This window comes from Nyctibius grandis, chromosome 5, assembly GCF_013368605.1.
Source record: "Nyctibius grandis isolate bNycGra1 chromosome 5, bNycGra1.pri, whole genome shotgun sequence".
Lineage (NCBI taxonomy): Eukaryota > Metazoa > Chordata > Aves > Nyctibiiformes > Nyctibiidae > Nyctibius > Nyctibius grandis.
In genome coordinates this window covers 41,188,285-41,209,785 of record NC_090662.1, presented here as the reverse complement: position 1 = coordinate 41,209,785, position 21,501 = coordinate 41,188,285, and the positions used below count along the sequence as shown (strand labels likewise).

General features: G+C 40.4%; 1 protein-coding gene across 1 annotated transcript in view; it reads left to right on the top strand.

Moving 5' to 3' along the window:
* GRIP1 (glutamate receptor interacting protein 1) overlaps positions 1-21,501 on the top strand; it is a 369,469-nt gene that overhangs the window by 281,813 nt on the left and 66,155 nt on the right. Inside the window, exons 5-7 of the mRNA XM_068401733.1 lie at positions 1,189-1,272; positions 2,120-2,195; positions 3,565-3,710. Of these exons, the coding sequence (XP_068257834.1) occupies positions 1,189-1,272; positions 2,120-2,195; positions 3,565-3,710 (306 nt within the window). The remainder of the gene's footprint in view (positions 1-1,188; positions 1,273-2,119; positions 2,196-3,564; positions 3,711-21,501) is intronic.

Below are 21,501 nucleotides of genomic sequence, written 5' to 3'. Positions count from 1 at the left end.
CATTTCATGGAAATAGACACCTGGGGAGAAGAGAGAGTCCCAGACCAGGGGAGTCCCCAGAAGGAGAGGCAGGCAGTGCTGGGGAGGCACCACTTCTCCTTGGGGTCACTCATGGGTGGCAGCACATGTCTCCGCAGCTGTGTAGTCTGTGGTGTCCATTCATTGCTCCCGCAGGGTATCCTAACGCGGAACGGGGAAATGGATTATTGCAGGCAGGAGCATTAAAGGACATAAGTTTTCATTAGTTCTGCTGCTCACAGAACATGTACTTTATAGAGGGGTTTTTTTTAAATCTTTAAGTGTGTTGTGCTGTTTGCAGTATCTTACTGGAAGCTGGGAAGTGTACGTCAGTTTGATTTTGCCCAGTGTCCTTTTCCCTTTGGAAAAGGGAGTTCTTGGGCTCTGCCAAAGTCTTTCCTGTAAAAGCTAATAGCAAACTGGTCATTGGTCTCTTGACAGCGGTGGTTTCAAATTCTATAAAGTGGATTATCACACCCAAATGTGTTGCTTTGTGCATTAGGCTTTTCACCTCCTAACTCAGCTGTGCACCCCTCCTCTAGTGCTTACAGAGAAAATACTGAGTCGACTAGAAGTCAAAGATTTTTTTTTACTCCTTAGCAATGATGATCACTTAGCATGTACATTTTGAAAAAGGCAAAAAAACCCCAAATCCTTATGATACAAAATACTTTTTTCATCTTAATCTAGCAGTCTGAGATTAGAGATACGCCCTAAAAATCTCAACTGTCTTGACTTTAAGCAATACAAATAAATGTTTTCATGGCTGAACAACCAACTTAATAGGTAGCTTTAAGAATTTCATTTCTCGTTTTTGTGTCTCACTGTGTTTCCATCTTTTCTAGCTCTCTTCTGTAACTATAAGAAAAGCAAAATTATGCCACAATTTAAACAGTAAGGCTCAAATTCCTCATCTGTTTTATGCATCTATGGCTCTTTTCCAAAACGTTGGCAATCTACAAAATATCTGGCCCAAAATTCTCTCAAAAATGAGGATCAGTTGTGTTTAATTACAGGTCTTTAATCTGGCTGTCCTGTAGTAGAGTCTTTCCAGTTGTATAACCAGAAGCACAATAGCTAGTTTAAATTGGAAAAGGTGCAAATCTGTGTGTATAATTAGAAAAATAATTAAGTTTTAGATTTTTTTTCTTTTTTTTTTTTTTCTTTTAGCTGTACAAGGATCAGGTCTCATCTTTAGAACTGTGGAAGTTACTTTACATAAAGAGGGGAACACTTTTGGATTTGTAATAAGAGGTGAGTTATCATTAAATGTGAACTATCTGTATTTTCTAAGTCAGAAAAAAAGTGGTAAGTTTTTATGTCACTGAGAAATTATTTCAAGAGTTATGGCTTACAGTTTGTAAAAATCTCTGTGATTTATCTATTACTTTTTCCATACATTAATGTGCCGCTTTTATGAACCTCTCTAATTTTTGTTTATGGAATAACAGTAATTAATCAACTATGCCAAGAACATGACAAGCTTGGTTTCACATAAGACCAGATTCTGCTACCACTGAAATCAGCAGGAAGATTGTAGTTCTTAAAAAAGATTCACATATAGTATTTGTGTAAATTAGGTATGATTGTTGGAATTGTACAACAAAAGTATTATCACTGACTTAAAGAACAGAAGAAAACATGCAGCTGTTAATTCATCATTGGGGTATATTATTTATTAGTTTCTTCAGGGAAAACTGTTTTTTTTTTTAATTTAATATATAAATTCCTTAGTGGCTACTCATTATTCTGAGTATACATGAAGTACGGTTGTTTTTTTCTCTGTGCAGCAAACATTGCAGAACAGTAAGTTTTCACACTGAGATCACATTTGCAGAGTAGAAGTTCTAAGAAAAGAATATATATTTATTAAGAGTCACTACAGAAATATTTTATAAAGAATCATCTATAGCATACAGTAAGTCAATTTTATTTAAGATAAAATTCGGTGGAGATTCATATTAATGGCTTGGCCATTTTTTGATCTTTTTAGCCGATTTGTAAGTGTGCATGCTGCAAGATTTAGACTTGTCTCTTGGAAATGAGCTTTCATACAAAGCATAAAATGAAGGTCTGCTTTCTTTCACTTTTCCCTTTCTAGGTGGAGCACACGATGACAGAAATAAATCTCGTCCTGTTGTAATAACATGTGTTAGACCTGGAGGACCTGCTGACAGGTACAATTCATCTTTCTCTGGAGTGCATGTGAAAGAGAAATGGAGAAAGGTGAATTATTTGGGACAGAAGTTAGGGTTTGGAGTGAAGTAGATATATTCAAACCTGTTCCTTTGACATTCATGGGTTATGCATTTAATTGTAGTAATAATAACAGTAATAGAGAGGCTCAGCACGTCATGGTGTGTGTGAACTTTAATTTAGTATGTTGCATGTTTCAAGACTTTCCCATTAAACACTTTCAAAAATCAACCTAAAATAATTAGAACAAATGCCTGCAATAGGTCAAAGCACATTTTTTTGCAGCCTTCAGACAACTAGTGTAGCTCTTAATTATGCTTTTTATACTCTAACACCACAATCTTTTTCTCTTGCACTTCAGAAAAATGCTGTCACGTGTTTGGGTGGTGTTGTATTATTATTTTAAGACGTTTGTACATATCTGCATGTGAGTTCACATATAACTTCACATGAACAACTTCTGAGTACAGATTTATGTTTTGGCCCAATGAACATATTCGGATGTAATACCGTCTTGTATCTATATAAAGAAAGAGTATTCACTTTATATGTATGAATTATATTTTCAAAAGTGGTATTTGTGTCCTTAAACCATTAAAGAAACTTAAAGGGCAATTTCTTTAAAGCAGGCTGATTTTCTATAGCCTATGTTGACATTTTTGACCTTGGAAACATTAATTGAGAAGCAAACATTTCAAGAGAACATTTGTCTTTTGTCCCTCCCCTTCTTCCCACCCTCATCTCCCTTGCTTCCTTGTTTTTCTCCCCAGTTCTTGAGCTGACAATGGTAGTACTTCATTTTTTATTATAATTTTGGATACGTTATGAGATACACCTGGGACACAGTGTACATTTATAGCCAAATTATTTTTAGGTAGGAAGAAAAGAAAAATGGAATTATCCAAGTAAGGGGTATTTTTGAAGAAAATCAGTAAATGGACATTCATATTTTGCAATCTCTTTCTGCACTCATGTGTTTGCACCTTGTATTTATTTTTAAGAAAATATCGAGGAAGGAGGTGTTTATGTATGTATGAAAGAGTAGTTTTGTGAACAAGGCAGAAAGAAAGCATATGTTGAAGCAGAAGCTGTACTTAGTTGCAATTTAACACCACTTGTTTATTTAGCTATGTGTTAAGCTGTTCTCCAGTCACTGACTTTCCAATTAAAGCAATTTCCTTTCCACTGCACCCTCTGAACGTTCTCACTGTCAAAGTAAGTGTTAAGTGCTAAGGCAAGAGGGATGGATGTCAGAGAGGGTGTGAGAGAATCGCTTTGCATAAAAATGGTATTAGCTCCAAATCAATTTATTGTATGTTAATAAAGATCATTCCTTTAATCTCTCTTCAGAGAGGGCACAATCAAACCAGGGGACAGGCTGCTCAGTGTTGATGGGATCCGACTGCTCGGAACGACACATGCTGAAGCCATGAGTATCCTCAAACAATGCGGACAGGAGGCGACTCTGCTGGTTGAATATGATGTCTCAGTGATGGGTAGGTTGAGAAGTGGGGCTTTAGTTCTGGGAATATTTTGCTGCCTGTTCTTGATGAGCTATTTTAGAAGTGATCGTGACCTGTTACGCTCCTAGTAGCAGTGCTATTCCCTTCTGCGCCATATCATTAATCTTGAGTTCATAAGAAGGTGAGCAGCATTTTACTGTAATTTAGCATTCTGACATTTCATAGTTTGTAGAGTGAAACCACAGTGTGGATTCTAGCAAAGTAACTTTTCCAGTGACTAGTTTGTAATAAAGGTTAATGAAGTGTAAGCATTTCTATGTCACATGAAAGAGGGGTTTACTTGCTCTTACAGGAATTCTTTTGCTTTTTGCCAGTGCTGCTAGGTGGCCAAGACATTATTAAAAAGTCACAAAACTGCCACATAGAGAAGAACAGGGAAGAGAAAATTTGTTAAGAAATGCAGAGGTGGCAAATCATGGCTTGAAACACGAGCTTGCACTTTATACAAATGATTGAACTCACTGAAGATATGGGAGGTTTTTTGGAAAGTTGAGGAGAGCAGATGATTTTTCACAACAGATTTGGGATTGAGGGATTCCAATTTGTTTTAGAAGGTGTCATATCCCCTCCATTTTTTCAAGACAGAGAAAATTCATGGCAGCAAGAAACAGAAATACTCACCAGTCAGACTAAAATATTTCTTCTCTGTTTGAAAATCTTACTCTTCTTTTCCTCTTCAGTTCCACAGTCAGATTTCTAGCATAGCGGTTAATCAGCCTCGTAGGAATTTGTGAAATAGCACTATCAAAATTCAAAGCCTTGGAAGAGATTAATACTTAGAAGAATAATGTCAGATATTTGTTTATTCTGGAACAGCTGCCTTTGTTCTTCTCCAAGACACAGACTTTTTTTTTAATTATATGTCTTTGTTTACTTTACTATCAAGAATGGAGTGACAGGTTTGCATGGCGTCTGGCAGGCCTGCCGGACAGTCATGCGGGGTTCACATCCAGAAAGGTGGTGACAGCTCAGCATCTGGGCAAGAACCTCCCATATAGAAAATGGAAATGCAGGTGATCTTGTTACCTGAAGAGAACTAGAATTTAGGTGTTTTCATTTATTTCTTCTTTTTCTTTGGAAGGTGATGGATGACCAAACCCTATCTACAATTACAGTTAAAACCAGATTCTTTATACTCCGCTTTCTCTAAGAGCAAGATTTCATTGAAAATAGAACCCCTGGCTTTAGACAGCCAAAGTTCTCATCTAGGCTTTCATTTCAGAGAAAACTCCCATCCCCATTCCCCTGTATACCCCAGGGAGGGTATCAGCCTCAGTTTCACTGAGCATCTTTTAGAAATCTTCGCAGGTTTGTGTGAGGATAAGACCACAAGATGAGAAGCTCTGTCATAGTCTAAATTGCAGGTTGTTCAAGGCAGGAATCGTCTTTTCAGTGTTATCTGGATAGAGCTCAGTGCAGGAGGATACAGATCTTAGTTGGAAATTGCAGGCTTATAACTGTACAGACAGTACCTACCAGTCTGTCTCTTCATGTCATTCTCTCTCTGAATAAACTCTGCTATCTTCCTTTTGTTCTCAGAAACAAATCTGGACTTTTGTGTTTTCCTTAGGAAACTTAAGGAGGTAGGAGAACCTGAGATTTGTGGAGTCAGAAAGGAGGAAGGAAAAGGGAATCAAACACTGGGAAACGTATGGGATGGTGGTCCTGCAATGTCTGCAAGAGAGGGATCCAGTAGGCTGTCTTTCTAATGCATTATGATTTTGTTAGATTTTATCTAGCCCCCAGTAGGTTTTGATTTTTTCCAATTTGCATGCCCTGAATAGTTTTCTGACAGTGGTGTGAAAAAATTTGTTGGGAAGCTTTGTTTGCTTTTTGCAGTTATGTTAGGAGTGAACCATGGCCCAAAGGATGAAAATCACTCATCCTAATCCATTCATTCCTGGCCCAGGAAAACAGTGCTAATTTGAATCTTCACTTACTTCTGCTCAAGAGCAGTGAAGTCAAAGTCGGGAGTAACATGAAAGGGAGGATATGAGCCATGAACAGAAATTTAAGAATCACAGAAATGTTGCTCTGTTCCCCAACTCTTACATTACCCTCAAGACAAGCTATTTGTAATGCCACCTCAGGGTTGATGTGAATATGAAAATAGGCTAAAACAAGAGGAAGAGCATTGGGTAAGGTGGCTTATCAATAACTGATGCTTGAAACTAGTTCAGTAGTTTAGCATGCTGAGAGGGGGCAACAGTCCAAAAGTTATGTAAAAGTCTGATGCATTCTATAGGGTCCTCCCGGTATAAACTTTCAGTAGAATATCTTACTACCAGAGATATAATTGTACCATTACTTGCTTTAATATCTTCTCTTCTGTTAGCAGATGGTTATATCCTGTAAAGTAGCATTCCATGTGGCCAGAACTGGAAAGAGCCATAAAATATATTCTGATAGCATGAAATTGGAACTTGATTTGAAAAGGTTACACTAGATGAAGAAAATAATCCTGAGCTATTTTTCAGCTACAGTCCTGTAGTGTGTAACTGACTTTTTATGCTCCTGTAAGCATAAGCTGTTTCAAAGGTGCTATATTTCTCGAAGTTTAGTTCCTTCGCCCGAAGTCTTCAAGAGGTCACCTGGGAAGCTTGTACATTTTATTGTTTCTGGAACCTAGACAAACTGGAGTAAAAAAAAAGGCATCAAGGGGTTCTGTGCAGGGTAATTAAGTGTGTATATAATGTAGGAGAAGTGGCTAGTCCCATTGAACTCTCTGGGGTTACACTTGTGCTTGCTTAAATACATCCTGAAGTGTCCTGCTCAGCTGGGTCCTAGGAAATAAACTTGTCAATTCAGCTTACTGGAAGAGATGTTGTTAGCTTGTTGGGTCTTTTTTTTTTTTTTCTGCTGAAAATGTTTCCAGGTTGATGTGTGGAGTGTACTGCTCTATAGTTTCAAAAAGACTTTGAAATAGTATGAGTTTGGAAATACCAAGATAATACCTGAAGAAAATAGGAAAACATAATTTCTGAGAAAATATTTAATAACCTGATAAAAGCTACATTTGAAGTTGTGGAGGTAGCAGTCTTCCAAATGTCTTTCTGTTTTCCAAAACACCTCCTCCAATCATGAAGCAATGTGGTTGCTTGTACTCCTTGTTGACTTTAGAGGAAACTACCTGCATTTTTTAATTTTGCGAGGCTTGAATAGTGCTGCGCGTCAGTGTTTGCAGAGGAGATGGCTATGGTGACTTGCCCTACGCACAACTGTGTGGAAGTAACTTAAATTTCGTAGGCTTTATCACTTTTCTTTGTAATCCTTACACCTGATGTGTGGATCATCTTTATGGTCGTGTGGGTCACCTGTTTTCATCCAGTGGTGGGACAGGTCTGAATATTGCAGCTCTCTGTGCCATATGACTGCACCCGTGCGCTTCATGTTGTGGAGGGAAAGGAGTAGAGGCAGTGGTGGCTAGCAGTGACTTGCTGCCACCACCGAAATAATTTTGCAGCCTGAATCTTTTCCTGTGGCAACGAAACAGCAAATATTAATTCCAAGCTATAAACGTAGGTTGGGAAGACTGAAGTTCTCACCATTTGGCAGTGGTCTGGGTGAAGTGTCCTAACCAGCTGCTCACAGCTTGAAAGATATAGGTCAGGCGTCCTCAGTTAGAGTGAGAATGAGAATTAGAATGCAATGCTAATAACAAGCTGCAAACAGAGATTCACACTGCCTCTGCCTAAAATGAGGAATAAAAGTCTATCACTACATTTATTTGGAAGCAGAGCAGATGCAGCTTCCCTTTAAGTTTTCCAAAAGTCTGCCATGATGGTACTGGGCTCTCGTCTCTGTAATTGGGGTTGCATCTGCTTTGGTAATCCTCCATATTTACTCTGAAAGGGAGCATTCAGAAAAGTTCAAAGGTAATGACTACCTTGAGTTTAAATTCTGGCCCGTAACATTTTTATGTAACTCTAGTTCATAAATTGCTTCTGCTGAGCTTTTGAGCAATTTACTTTTTAAATCTTGGATGTTCTCGCTGGGGTAACCTTTGAATCAAGGATACTGTAGTTAAACAAAACTATTAGCTATCGCCAGGACTTTGGCACAAAAGTAAGCTTTTGTTAACTGTTTGCACCTGAGAGACACAACATCTTTCTCTCTCATCTCTTCACTGGGTGTTTCTTAGTTCCAACCACTCTGTGGTCTTCAGGAATGAAGGAACATATTGCACATTCAAATTCCATGTGTTTCTCTGGCTTCTTTAACAGTTCTGGCACTTACTTGAGCCAGAATAGATTTGCTGGAATGTGGTATCTGCAAAACAGATACAGTCCGCTTGTTTTTTAGTCCCAAGCTACCAGACTCACCCTGACATAGAACCGGTCAACTTTAGCTAGAGCAACACCCTCAATTTTCTGAACTCAATGTTTACCACTTATACAACCTTCTAGAAAGGGAATTATTCATGCAATCATTTGGTAGTAAATCTGACAACAGTTTAACAAGCACTGTCCAAGCCTTGCCTCTTTAAGTTCACCCATTCAAAAAAATCCAAACAAAAGGCTGTAACAATTTTATGAGAGTACATTTAAAGAAATCTGCCTCACCCTTCTGTAATTCTGCCTGACAAGAAGAGCACTAGGGAGAGAAAGCTTGCATAGTTTAAACATCAGGTGAGGTAATCTGTGATCCAGTGTAGACTTTCAGTAATTTGTGCAAGACGAGAAATACAGGAGAAAAACAAACTTATGGGCTGCCCCTTAAGTTTCATAAAGCAGTATCACTTAAGCATATCCAGAGCTGTGGAGACCTTTAAGAGTGATAGTTTTACAAGACTGAGGAACAAATGGAAGAGCTCCAGAGACTCCAAGGACAGACTCAAGATCCTCATAAAGCTTATAAATGTTGCAAGACCTTGAAAGCTGAAGGAAAGTCAGGAAGCCTGTAGGATTCCACACTGCCTTTTTCTTTCTATTTCTTTATAACCTTAAAATTAACATTTCCTTTGTGTCTTACAAGTCTTTGACAGAACAGATAGGTAGAGTACTCTAGCATTTGACTGCAACTGCAGGTCTCCTGGCTGTCACAGAGCAACAGACCTAGATCCCTTGAAATTCTAAATATGAATTAGTTACTTAAACCTTTAAAGAACGCTTCCTCTCTTATGTTGCTTCAGAGACAGATTGAATGAAAATTCATGTGCAATGCAAAGGTCATGATAGCTATATTAGTTGAAGTATTACTCTACTTTAAATACTGCCACACAAACACATACACAAATTATGCTAGAAGACAATGTTTGAAGTCAAGAAGCTGAGTATGCCAGTTGGGAAATGTCAGGATTGAGATTGTCTGCTCAGCCTCTGTCCAGCTAGGTGTGCATGCAATGCAGTCACAAGACCCACAGGAGAGACAGTGACCTTTTTATGCAGCTGTTCATTTGAATTTTCTTTCTGTCTTTGGTATGTGACCACAGGCTTATCAAAGGCACTGCCCAGGTCCTTGTCTGAATGCAAAGTTATTAATTTCCTGGTGTTTTTTTTCTGAGGCCCTAATCCTGCCAGAGTTTGAGTGCTTCAGGCAATATGCAGATCTCAAGGAGAAAACCTCAGTGTCCCAAAGTCAGTCCATATGTGTTGGCTCTATCTTAAGGCAGAAGATGACGTGGACCTATGTCTCTCTACCAGTTCCAGAAATACCCACTTGCAGATGTGTCATGAGGTAAAACACATGGGAATTTTTGTCTCTTCTGGAGGCCAATGCATGATTCACGTTCATGCTGCACAAACTAAGCAGATATTTAAATCTACGTGCTATGACACGTTAGTCTCTCATCTTACTGTACAAGTTCCTTGTTTATCAAACACACTGTTTGTGCTTTCTGCCGTCTGTTCCAGATGCCTGCATCAGGGACATTAGTATGAACTGACAGTCAGCCATGGATGTATGCAATAAGTAAGTTCTCTCTCTGTAGTGCTAGCTTGTTAGGATTTTATCTAGTGAAAGGTACGTGTTTTGGGATATCACTTATCCTTGGCACTGGAAGAGGCTTTTTCCTTCAGAGAAATCTGAGGCTTGTGATTTTTTCTGCTATTAATTTTTCTGGCTTTCAGGACTGCTTTTTTACAATAGCAAGTGGGTGTTATTCCTTTTAACCCTTCATCTCTCCTGCTGCTAACTTCTATCAGTCAGTCTATCTATCTATCAGTCAGGCATCAGTTCCTGCTTGCTTACCTGCTTTAATCTACTCTATTTGTGTGGTTTAAAAGGAAGACAAATACCTTTTTAAGACCTCTTGAGATAAATAGGTAGCATGGAAACCTAAGGTAAATAGGCACTGTGGTTTAAAAAAAGTGACCAATACAGTTTAAATGACCTTTTCAGCCTTTACAGAAATTGTGACAGAAAGAGAATCTGGTACTTCAAAGTAGCACTCAGGTATCTCTTCCATGTTGCAGGACGTTCTCTTTCGTGCAGTTCCCTCTTTACGTCTTATACACCTGCCACCCAACTCATTCACTGCTAGCTCCCTCAAAACTTACAGTGCTTTGTCTTATGGATAGGACACTTGTTTCATCATGAGAACTGCTCAGTAGTGAAAGAGGTGTGGAATGGGGCCTTGTAAGAAAACAGTGTTTCTCTATGTAATGAATGGTATCACTGTGTTGCACAGACAACTGTCAATTTGTCGTTTCCCAATATTTGTGTGAGCTTGCATCCCTAACAGTGTTGACACATTTTTGTGTACGATGACCTAGGTTCTCTGTGGGAAGAACTTTATATCTGACATTAATGTCTGTACCCAAATAGTTCCTCAAAAGAGTGAGAACCATTAAGCCCACCAGTCTTCTCCCTGTTAGCCAGCTTATCAGACCCACTTATCAGGCCAGCACAGTACGTGTGTGCTTCCTGGGGACCAGAAAAGACTTGAGACACACGTGGGACCGGTGGGTTTCAAAGACGTTTGCTGACAGTGGAGAACTGTAAAGGTTTAGGATCCCATGTTCTTTCCTGTCTGTTTCATGCAAGCACAATGCTTTTTCCTCTGTTCTTTGTTCTTATCCTGGTTCCTAGCTGCATTACTGACTTTTTTTTTTTCCCAGCAGCTGCTTGATTTTCCCTTTCCTTACTGGCCTAGTTTGAGTCTTCTTTTCTAGAAGGTCCTAAATCCCCAACATGCTATTCCCTCTCCTTACAGCCCAGTTTTTTCTTCTATCTTTTGCCAAGTAAGGCTTAGGTAATTTTCCAACACATTTCTCTCACACTGCTTATTTCCATCCATAAAGGCCTTTAGCAGTTTTCATGCCTGTCCTCCTTTAGCCCTTTCTCCTGTCCCTATCTCTTAGCAAACCATTCCCAAGTTTCTTGTACTGCAGCTTCTTTTCAGATCAATCACCTTCTCACCTCAGTTCCTCCCCTTCTTGACCCAAAATCCCTACTTCCCCCTCCTCCTGGCTCTTCTCTTGATTCTCTGTGCCAGATCTGTCAGGTAATGAAGATACATAGAGGACATGAATTTTCAATATAAGGCCTATGGAACTTTCTGTGTGAAACAGTATAGTTTTCCCTAATGATGCTCTCAGGCACAGCTGACCTGTTTCAGCTGAAATAACTAAGGGAAGAAAAAAAAATACGGCCTGAGAGAGGTAACCATCATAAGAAAAAATCACAACAAATGTTTGAACTGTGGCCAAGTTGTGAGTTGTAAGCCATTAAAATCAAGATGTTTTAATGAGAAAAGTCTATGATTCCCACGTATATTTGCCCTACAGACTTTTTTTACTTTCTTTTCTCTGCCTGGTTATGATCTGTTGTTACAGTTTGATAGCCGTGTTGCTAGTAGATGATTACAGAAGGGAGGAGTTGTCATGTTTTAGAAGGATTTCATAAGTCTTACAGATATTTCTTTCTTTACAAACTACTTGATCATCCCTAAAGAGAAATAAATGGGAGTTTAGCTGAACCATGTAAGTTACAAATTACTCTAACTGGTCCAATTAACACTTCTCTCTAGTGCTTTTGAAACCATGGCCTCATTAAAAGCAGCTTAATAAACATTGCTTTGTATGGGAGAAAAACCTGTAAGGGTGAAATGAGATGTCCCTGTAACAGAAAACTAAAAATACAATTTAATTGTCATAAATAACTAGGGAAGGGGAGGGTTATCTTCCAAGTTCCACTTCGAATATGAAAATATTCTATGTTTTACTGACTGGGTACTGAGAGTAACGGACAAATTTGTCTTCAAAGACTTGTCAGGAAGGTGAAACCTATACTTGTATGCAGTTAGTCTAAAGAGTGTACAATTCAAAAAAATCAGTCTGAAATATCTAATGTATTTCATGATGGGCATTCATTAAAGTAGAGCCTTCCTAATCTGTCCTACCTCCTCACAAGGCATGTGATCTGAATTTTTTAGATGCTAAATCAAGGGTTTGGATCCTCAAATGGAAGCAGCCTCTGCCTATTAAAAATATGCCATTGTGCTTCTTTTAGTAAGCATTTAAAAACAAATGATGGAAGGAGGAGATTGCTGTAATAACCTCTCCTGTCCACCATCCAGGCTCCAAGCAAGCAGAGGGAATGAGCAAATAACCCTCATATATATTTAGTAAAAGATGGGAAAAAAGGATTGATCAAATCTTTCCACTTTGCATGAGGGCTACCCAGATGTGCTATGAAATGCAGCGTGAAAGAGAATTGACATCTCTACTACATGCTCATACCTCTGGTCAGCTAGAAGTTGGTCAAGAGATCTTTCAGTAAGTTGGCTTATCTGTTACTTAGTGTGCGGGTCAACAGCAGACTAACAAGGATAATTAAGTATTCTGATTTGTGCTGGTCTGAAAAAAACTTGAGCAGGTAGCTGAAGTACTTAAGTGCAGAGTGCAGGTATGAAAGTTTTACAAAGAGGATGATAATTAAGCTTCTTGGAGATTAAAGGATCTTCTGCGTGTGCCATGCAATTCAATGCAAGAGAAACTCTGTAATCAGAAAAAATCCAATTAAAAAAATTCCGCCTTGGATTTGGTTTGGTGGCATTGCAGTCATCCGAGAGACTAAGGAATAAAGGACACATTTTATTTTCTTTATATTAGAGAGAACTTGGGCTGTAACCCCAGAAGCTGTCTCTAAGCGGGCCCATCTCTAAGGAAATAAGAGGAGCAGCAAAGGCTCCATTCCTGCCTCCGTTCCAGTGAGAGGAAAACACTAAATGTCTCCCAAGACTTTCCCTGAGGGAGGTGTTTAAAAAATCCAGAACCAAGCTACTCCATCCTCTTGACTTTTTCCCATCGGTGTGACACACCCAGACTGTGCTTGACAGGTTAGGCCAAGGGGAGAAAACCCAAATCCCTCAGATCATTTCCTGGAACACCTGTACTGGGCATAAACTAAAAGGTTAAATTGGGATGCAGCAGGGCAGATTTTAATCCCTTTATGCTGAGGTTCATGGTTCATTCATCATTTTACAGAACATTTGTGCTGAAAAAGGATGGATTTTAAAGTATGAATATTTTTAGGTATTTTGCGTAAAGATGAGCTGTCTCAATTAATGGCATTCCAGTGGAAAACTGGTGTGAATGAAATCTGAAGCAGATCCTGTGAGATTGCACCATGTAGTATTCATCACATGGGGGATGTGTACTGCTCAGAGAAGACAGTGCTAAGGCCCATGAGCTGGAAATGTAGGTAGGGAAAAAACAACAGCTAGGCTGAACGAGTTTATGTTAAAATCAACGTAGTTACTCAAAGATAATTACCAGTGCCACATCTTACAACATGCTCTCGTTGCTCAGCTCTACCATGAGTGAAATGTTACGTTCTCTGTGCATTTGCTGTTCAAACCACATTCCCCTACAGTAATTTTGAACACCCATAATAACCTGTCTTTCCATCTTTTTCCTAAATGCACGGTTACCGTGCTTTATTCATTTAAAGAGATCATTTCGTAGCCTATGAACTCAATATTTGTTAAAGTGGTTTGGGGAAACAGTATTGATAAAAATTGCTCTCTGTGTCAGCCTGTGTTCAGACAAAAAATTGTTGGATTTTTCTTTTTTTAATCAATTCATTGGTGACTCACATTAGTGGTGTTTGACTTTCTGTGAGTCTCACGATTTTCATTTGTAAGGAAACTGGCCAGAATATTCTGACAGCTGTTATTGATTGGTCATGTTGCTATTTCAGTGTAGATGTTGGAGAACCCTAACAAAATGATGTTTCTGTGATACTTGAACATGCATTCGAAATAAACCAAAGGCAAGCACCTGACCACAGGTTTCATTTAAATCTTACCTGTTTTCTTCTTGGAGGAGGAGAAGAGGGTGGCAGTGATTTTATGAAGAGTACTTATCTAGACCATTCACCGATTTCATCTTTAATTGCAAATCTGACACTAGCAGAAAAGTTATGGCTCACTGCAGCCAAAAAAAGAGTGCTGAGCCCTCCTGAAGAGATGAGTAATGAAGGATATGACAGCTTCCCAAGGTTACAGGTAAAGCTGTGGCAAGCTGAGGTTTCTTCCTTCCTCTTATGTGCCTCCAGACATTTCTTTCCTGGCTGATAAAATTGCATTTTTATATGCAGAACCCACTCTAGTATAAAAGTACCCTTTCTTGGAAGCGAGTCAAGTCATGTGGTGACCCAGACCCTCAGGTTACCTGCGTGAAATTGAAAGCAGAGTAGGGCTTTGCCAATAGACGAAATTGGCTGTAAGGCATCAGAGGCAATGAGGCTCTGGGGAGAAAACAGACAGACAATGGGGGAACAGAGATGGGAGCACTAATGAGAAAGAAAGGGCTTTGTAGGGTAAGGTTTCCTATTGTATTACACACAAGCATCTATTACCCATATTGCCTCTGAATTAGAGTGTTAGTTTCACTTTTTTTCTGGCAGATAATCCAAAGGTTATATACATGAAAAGATGGTAATATGTACACCTTGAGGCAGAGCTTTGGGGCTTGTTTTATGTTACTTAGGAAGTCCCTCAACACTTTCTTTAAAAACTCCTAGTTGCGTTTTTCTTTATCCTTTATTTTGTATCCAAAAGCTATTACTGATTCAGGTCATCTTGCCTGAGTTCCTAATTGAAATCTAAAGGCTTCAAGCAGCTTAAATTAAAAAAAAAAAAAAAAAAAAAAACAAAACAAACCAGAAAGACAAAGAAACCTGGACTGCAGATACAGTGAGCCTGTGGTTTACCCTCTGTCATTAATACGATTTTGGCACAACATCCCCCATAGCTGCAAAGAAAATCGATAACAAACTTTCTCTGCAATTCCTCCTGCCATTTTTTGTCTCAGAGAAGCCACCAGCAACTTAGAACTAGCTGTTGTTATTCACATTTGTCCTGGTTTGGACTAGGACAGAACTAATTTTCCTTTCAGTGATTTTTCCTTTCAGTTAAGTTTCTTCTAACTGTACTTTCTGAAGTTAACTACATGTTTTTCAGAGAGTGTCCACTTCTAGAATTGATAACGCTTGAAGTTTATAGTTATTACTAAGGTAAAGGCATGAATGGTATGCAGAAAGGCTCTTGCTTATACTTACTCCTATAGAAACCAAGGTCACTGCTAAGTCTCTTATGGTCCACAAGTGAAAGTCTGTAAAAAGGTCATACTTGCGGGAAGGAGCGGACAGGACAGGTGACCCAAAATTGACGAACGAAGTACTCCATCCGATACACATCATCCTCAGTTTAACGCTGAGGGATCACGAGGGTTGCTCTCTATTCTTCTGTGGCCAGCATCCAAAGAGGACTCTGTCTGTTTTCTCCTGCCTTTGATCCCAACCTGTGTGTTCCTGAGTCTAGTTCCCGTCTGCCACTGAGTTCAGTCCGGGACTTCCCAGAGCCTGCCCTGCAGTTGCAATGATGACGTGATCGTCATCAGGGGAGCTCGATCTTGGTTTTGTATATATTTAATTATTTCCATTATTATTATTATTATACTCTTTTTCATTGTTATTGTTTATTAAAACTGTTTTTTCAACCTGTAAGTGTCTCTCCCTTTTCTCTTTTCCTTCCCCTTCTGGGGGAAGGAAAGGGTTAATAGCATCTGCCATCTGTTTAATAGCCAGCTCAGCTTTAAACCTTGATAACATTTAACTTCCTCATTTTAAAATAAATGCTTAATTCAGGTATTAAGTACCCTGGAATTGCATTTTTAGCTGAATATATAGTTTTATCTTGACTGTTGAATACGCTCTGCTGGGTGATTTTCTCCACCGAATTTAGTAGTTTTTGCATGCACATGAAGCTGCATCTAATCTCTAGCCACAGGAGTGCTGCAGTGTGCTGTCATCTGAAGTGTTTAGGACGACAACAAGAACTATTGATCCTTAGGTCAGCCATTGGGTACCATCAGAATTAGCATTAGCATGGGAACAGGGTGTACATGCATGAAATTACCAGTTTTGTGATAGATTTTATAAATCATCCCAGTTTGGGAAGTCTCCACCCTTGAGCATGCTAGAGAAACTCCTAGATGAAGAGCCACCATGCATTTCATTTTATTTACTTTTTGGCTTTCACATAACAGACCAGATTTCAAATGTTAGCATTTGATGTTATAAATCATGGCGAGGCATTGGTGCTGCTGGTCTGTCTTGGTGCATTCTGCCATTCTTCAGTTGGATACGGAATGTGGGAGAAGTATCAGCTGCTGTATTTAAACTAGAACACAGCTGCAAAGGAAAAGCAAAGAAGAAAGGATGCGTCCATTCTGTGCTTTCCTTATGATCCCCCTTGCAGGAGGAATGGCTTTTTTGAGACTTCTGTAAACTGCCTTACAGTTAAACCCATGATTTTAAGAACAGTGAAAACTTCAGCAGTTTATGCTAAGGTTTTTCTTGTGGCCCTCTTCCGCCTTTGCCCAGGTAACTGCCTAAGTCTGCATTTTTAAATTTTTTTTTTTAAGTACTTTCAGGCAAAATTGTTCTGCCATTTCCAGGAATGAGTTTAGAGAAAGTTGTTTTGCCTATGATGAGAAAGTTGGAGAAACTTTTCTTTGTGAAGATGAGTCTTTTTGAAGCACTGGAACACAGACATGCAATTCAGTAGGTGCTGGGAGAGGGAGAGAAAGGCCTTTTCAGGAAAGTCTCTTCTGCTTATCCCAGTGAAAATCCATCCAGAATTAGCTACGTTTGAAAGTCTTCAGAAGGTTACAGCTCAGTGTGCTCAGGAGAAGCAGCATTTTGTGATGACTTTTCCAGAAGATTTTGTGTATATTGGGGAAAGTTTTTTCTTGTCTTTGCAAAGTTCCTTTCAGTTCAGCTCTTCGGGGATGGGAAATGCAAGAATTAAAGATGCCCATGCAGCCCTACTCAGATGCCTTGGAGCATATGTGCTATGATGCAGATTTTAATTGGAATGATTGCATACATTTTTCCTTCATCAGTCACCTGCTGTGTAGTACTAAGTGATCTGAAAAACAGTCAAGTGCGAGAAATGTTCTAAAGAATAGCTCGTCCCATCTTGATGTAGATGCCTAAACTAGGGGAGGTGAAACACAGTTTTTAAATGCCAGTTTTCTCTGATGATTGTAGAGGGAGTTTAGGCCTGTAGCTCAGGTGTAGCCATCTCAGGTCTGCTCCACAGACGCCTGCGTTTTGGTGAGTGAATCCCAGCATAGGTGTCTCAAATCGTCCTCTCCAGACTGGTGGATGCTTTTGACCTTCATTTCTTTGATCATCATTTGTTTATCTGTACAGTGGGGAAAACGCTGTGCTTTTGCTCTAAAGGGTGATTATAAGATAAAATCGTTAATAAACACGTGTTGTAATGAATATTCAGAGGCTGCACCATACAATAGCTCTCCCCCCACCACATATGCTCAGAGAAGGTTGAGAACACTGTTTAGTAATTAAGGCATGAGCATGGAAAAAAAGGAAAAAGTGTTGCTGCTCATTAAATAGTCACTGTCTACTTTCCACATGAGGCTCTTGAAGAAGGAAGAATAGGTGATTATTTCATTAAAGAAGGGAGGTAAAAATAAGTTCATCCAGGCAATATTCATTCTGGGGTTCATTAAGTTTGAAGTGCTTTGTGCCCACATGGTGACCGTAATATTTTCCTTTTAATGTCTTTCTGTTTGTAAACAGACACTTCTGAGCTTTTTTTTATCTGCATGTATTTTTATAATGATTTATATTGATGTTCTGCTGATTTTAATCAACCCCTCATTTGGGTTTTTACAATTTGCATGAGCACAGTCTTTCTGTTACGGTCAACTCAGCGGTGTTCAATGGAATAGCTTTCTGAGCACTGTGACCTCTAATTTTTCAAGGTCTTTACAGCTTAGGGAAATTTGCGTGGATTTTCACTAGGGGGAAAAAAAAAAAAGTAAGAAAAGTAAACACACACAGAAAAGGCTTTTCACAGTTTCTCCTTTACACAAATTCAGTAATTACTGAATTACAAATCTGTGTACCTTATGAGCACTGGAATATATTCAAAAAGAAAACAGTCATCAGACAGGGGCATGAGAGGACCTGGAGTCCCTCCGAGCCTGGCAGCAGGAGCTTCTTTGGCAGGAGGTAAATGGCTTGTCCTGCAGCAAAGGAGGAGCCGCACAGGAACTTTGCCAAGGGTGACCCTGGCAGCAAGCTGGCAGGCTGCCTGCTGAGGAAGCAGATGAAAGAGTGCACTTCTCATTGCTGGGACTCTGTCAGTTATGGGGTGCTTGGGTTTGTAGCGGTTATTGCTTGGTTGGGATTTGGAGAGAAGAAACGTGAGAAATTGTTTTTGCTGGAAACGTACGCTGCAGAGAACAGGGCATACAGAAACTTCCTTTTACTTCAAATGTGTAAATACTCCCAGTAGTGTTGTTTCTGTATTGCTTGGAACAAACACTGGGAAGGGAAAAGCTGGAAATGTATAGGCAACAGGTAAGCAATCCTGGATTATTTTTGCCATGTAGGATCAAAGAGCTCATGTTCAGAATTGTGGCTTCTGTGTTGGATTTGAGGGCAATTTACTTAAATTACTTTCTCCGTTTCTTTGAAATGTTTTTGCTGAACTGCTGCTCAGGCAATACCAAAGCGGAAAGAGAGGGCAGTTAATAAACTTGTTTCCTGACTCATTCTACCAAAGTTTCGTTTCATGAATGGTTGGTATTGAACGGCAAAATCCAGCCCCTGAGAGCTGCAAAACTCTCTCTCTACTCCTCGGTACGTAAATATCGAGGTCAGATCTCAGCCTCAACCTTCTGCCTGGTAGCATTTTATACTGTAGCTGTGCCAATTCACCAATTATTTATGACAGCTGTGCTAGAGCACAGGTTATTGAAAAGAGACCAAAGTTTTTTTGGGAAAAAAGTGGTACTGTTAGTACGAACTTGTAGCATCAGAGATTCATATTATCTGTTACGGGCAACCATGTAGTGTTTAATTTTTCTTCTGGTATATACTCACATAATAGGCTGTGCAGAGGAGTGTTTTAGACTAGTCTGAAACCTCCTGCCTGTTCAACCAAACCAAGTCTGTTGACTCAGTTTGGACAGGTGCACTCTTCACTGGGTTAAGAACTAGCTGGATGGCCGGGCCCAGAGAGTGGTGGTGAACGGTACTGTGTCCATTTGGCATCCGGTCACTAGTGGTGTCCTCCAGGGCTCAGTACTGGGCCCAGTCCTGTTGAATATCTTTATTGATGATCTGGATGAGGGTCTCGAGTGCACCGTCGGTAAATTCACGGACGATACCAAGTAGGGCGGCAGTGTTGATCTGCCTGAGGGTAGGAAGGCTCAGCAGTGGGATCTGGACAGTTTAGATAGATGGGCCGAGACCAATGGCATGAAGTTCAACAAGGCCAAGAGCCCGGTCCTACAATTTGGCCACAACAACCCCATACAGCGCTACAGGCTGGGGGAAGAGTGGTTGGAAAGCAGCCTGGTGGAAAAGAACCTGGGGGTGTTGATCGATGGCCAGCTGAACGTCACCCAGCAGTGTGCCCAGGTGGCCAAGAAGGCAAATGGCATCCTGGCTTGTATCAGGGCTTGTCCCCCTGTACTCAGCACTGGTGAGGCTGCACCTCAAGTACTGTGTCCGGTTCTGGGCCCTCACTTCAAGAAAGACGTTGAGGTGCTGAAGCGAGTCCAGAGGAGGGCAACGAAGCTGGTGAAGGGTCTAGAGGGTATGTCCTATGAGGAGCGGCTGAGGGAACTGGCGTTGTTTAGCCTGGAGAGAAGAAGGCTTGGGGGAGACCTTATTGCTGTCTACAACTACCTGAAAGGAGGTTGTAGTGAGGTGGGGGTTGGCCTCTTCTCCCAGGCAACTAGCGACAAGACTAGAGGACATAGCCTCAATCTGTGCCAGGGGAGGTTCAGGTTAGACATTAGGAAAAATTTCTTCACAGAATGGGTTGTTAGGCATTGGAATGGGCTATCCAGGGAGGTGGTGGAGTCACAGTCAAGAAAAGACTGTATGTGGCACTTAGTGCCATGGTCTAGTTGGCACAGTGGTGTTAGGTCAAAAGTTGGACTCGATGATCCCAGAGGTCTCTTCCAACCTGGTTGATTCTGTGATTCTGTGATTTCAATGTTAGTGGAAGCACGCCCAAAGTCGGCTTTCCAAGGCAGAGACTGCGCTTAGCTTGTGTGCAGAGGTTACTAACACATGCAAATAATAATTGTGACTGTATTGAGACAGCATGGCTCAGTACAGAGGACCCTTGGGCAAGGTCTAGTCATGCACCTCAGGTATGCTGAGCAGCCCAGCCACATGGGAGTGGGGCTGCACTTGGGTCAGCCACCCTGTTGAGAAGCAGAAGTGGCTGTCACAGGCCCAACACCTCACTCATGTGGCTCTGCTGCTCCCAGGGCTTCAGCTCCCACCAGCATGCTGGGGAGACAGGGACAGCTCAGGTATCTCACTACCACAGCACTGACATGTCCTTATTTGCCTTAACTGTTCCGTGTGCATGTCAGCTCTCTTATCAAGATGTCCAGACTGTCCAGGGCACACCTTTGCTCTGAAGCTTTTGGGATTATCTGAGACATCATTATCCTGGTAGAGCCCTGGGCAGATGGGAACTGTCAGCCCGACACAAAGTTTGGGTGTTCCCAGTGTTTTTTCCCATCTGTCAAGTGCTGGCAGCAAGGGGCTTTGTGCTTTGTAAGCTTTTGAAGAGAATCCAGTCCCACTCTAATTATTACCGTTCCGTTAGATGGAAACTTAGGGTCATTATGGCAAATAGACATAATTTATGGGTACTGCAGCACTTTATATTATCTATAGTGGTGTGTACTTACAGGCATACTTTCGAGGCTGGCAGATGTAGAATTTGACACACCAGCTGTGTCTTAGTTTGCAGGCAGTGATGCAGATTGTGTTGTCCTTATTTGTTCTATTTGTTGTGATTAGTCAGGTACAGGATTGTGCAAAAGCTGGAGTGTTTTGAAGAAATCAAAGTTCTTGTGTATTTTAATTCCTGTCCTACTTGCAAGAAAAAATAAGTATGAGAAGTTCTTTAGTACATACATGCCTATCTGTCAGGTTGCCCAGAGAAGCTGTGGATGTCTCATCACTGGAAGTGTTCAAGGCCAGGTTGAATGGGGCTTTGAGCAACCTGATCTAGTGAAAGGTGTCCCTGACCATGGCAGGGGGGTTGGACTAGATGATCTTCAAAGGTCCCTTCCAACCCAAACCATTCTATGATTCAGTGGTTCTGTGATTTTATCTGTGCTTTGTGCAATAGAGAAAATACTGGTTTATATCGTGGGTTCTCAGCATATTACATATTATTTGCACCATTTTGGGGGTCTTTCTTATTTTGGGAGATGGTTTTTAAAAAGTAATTATTTGTGAGTTCCAT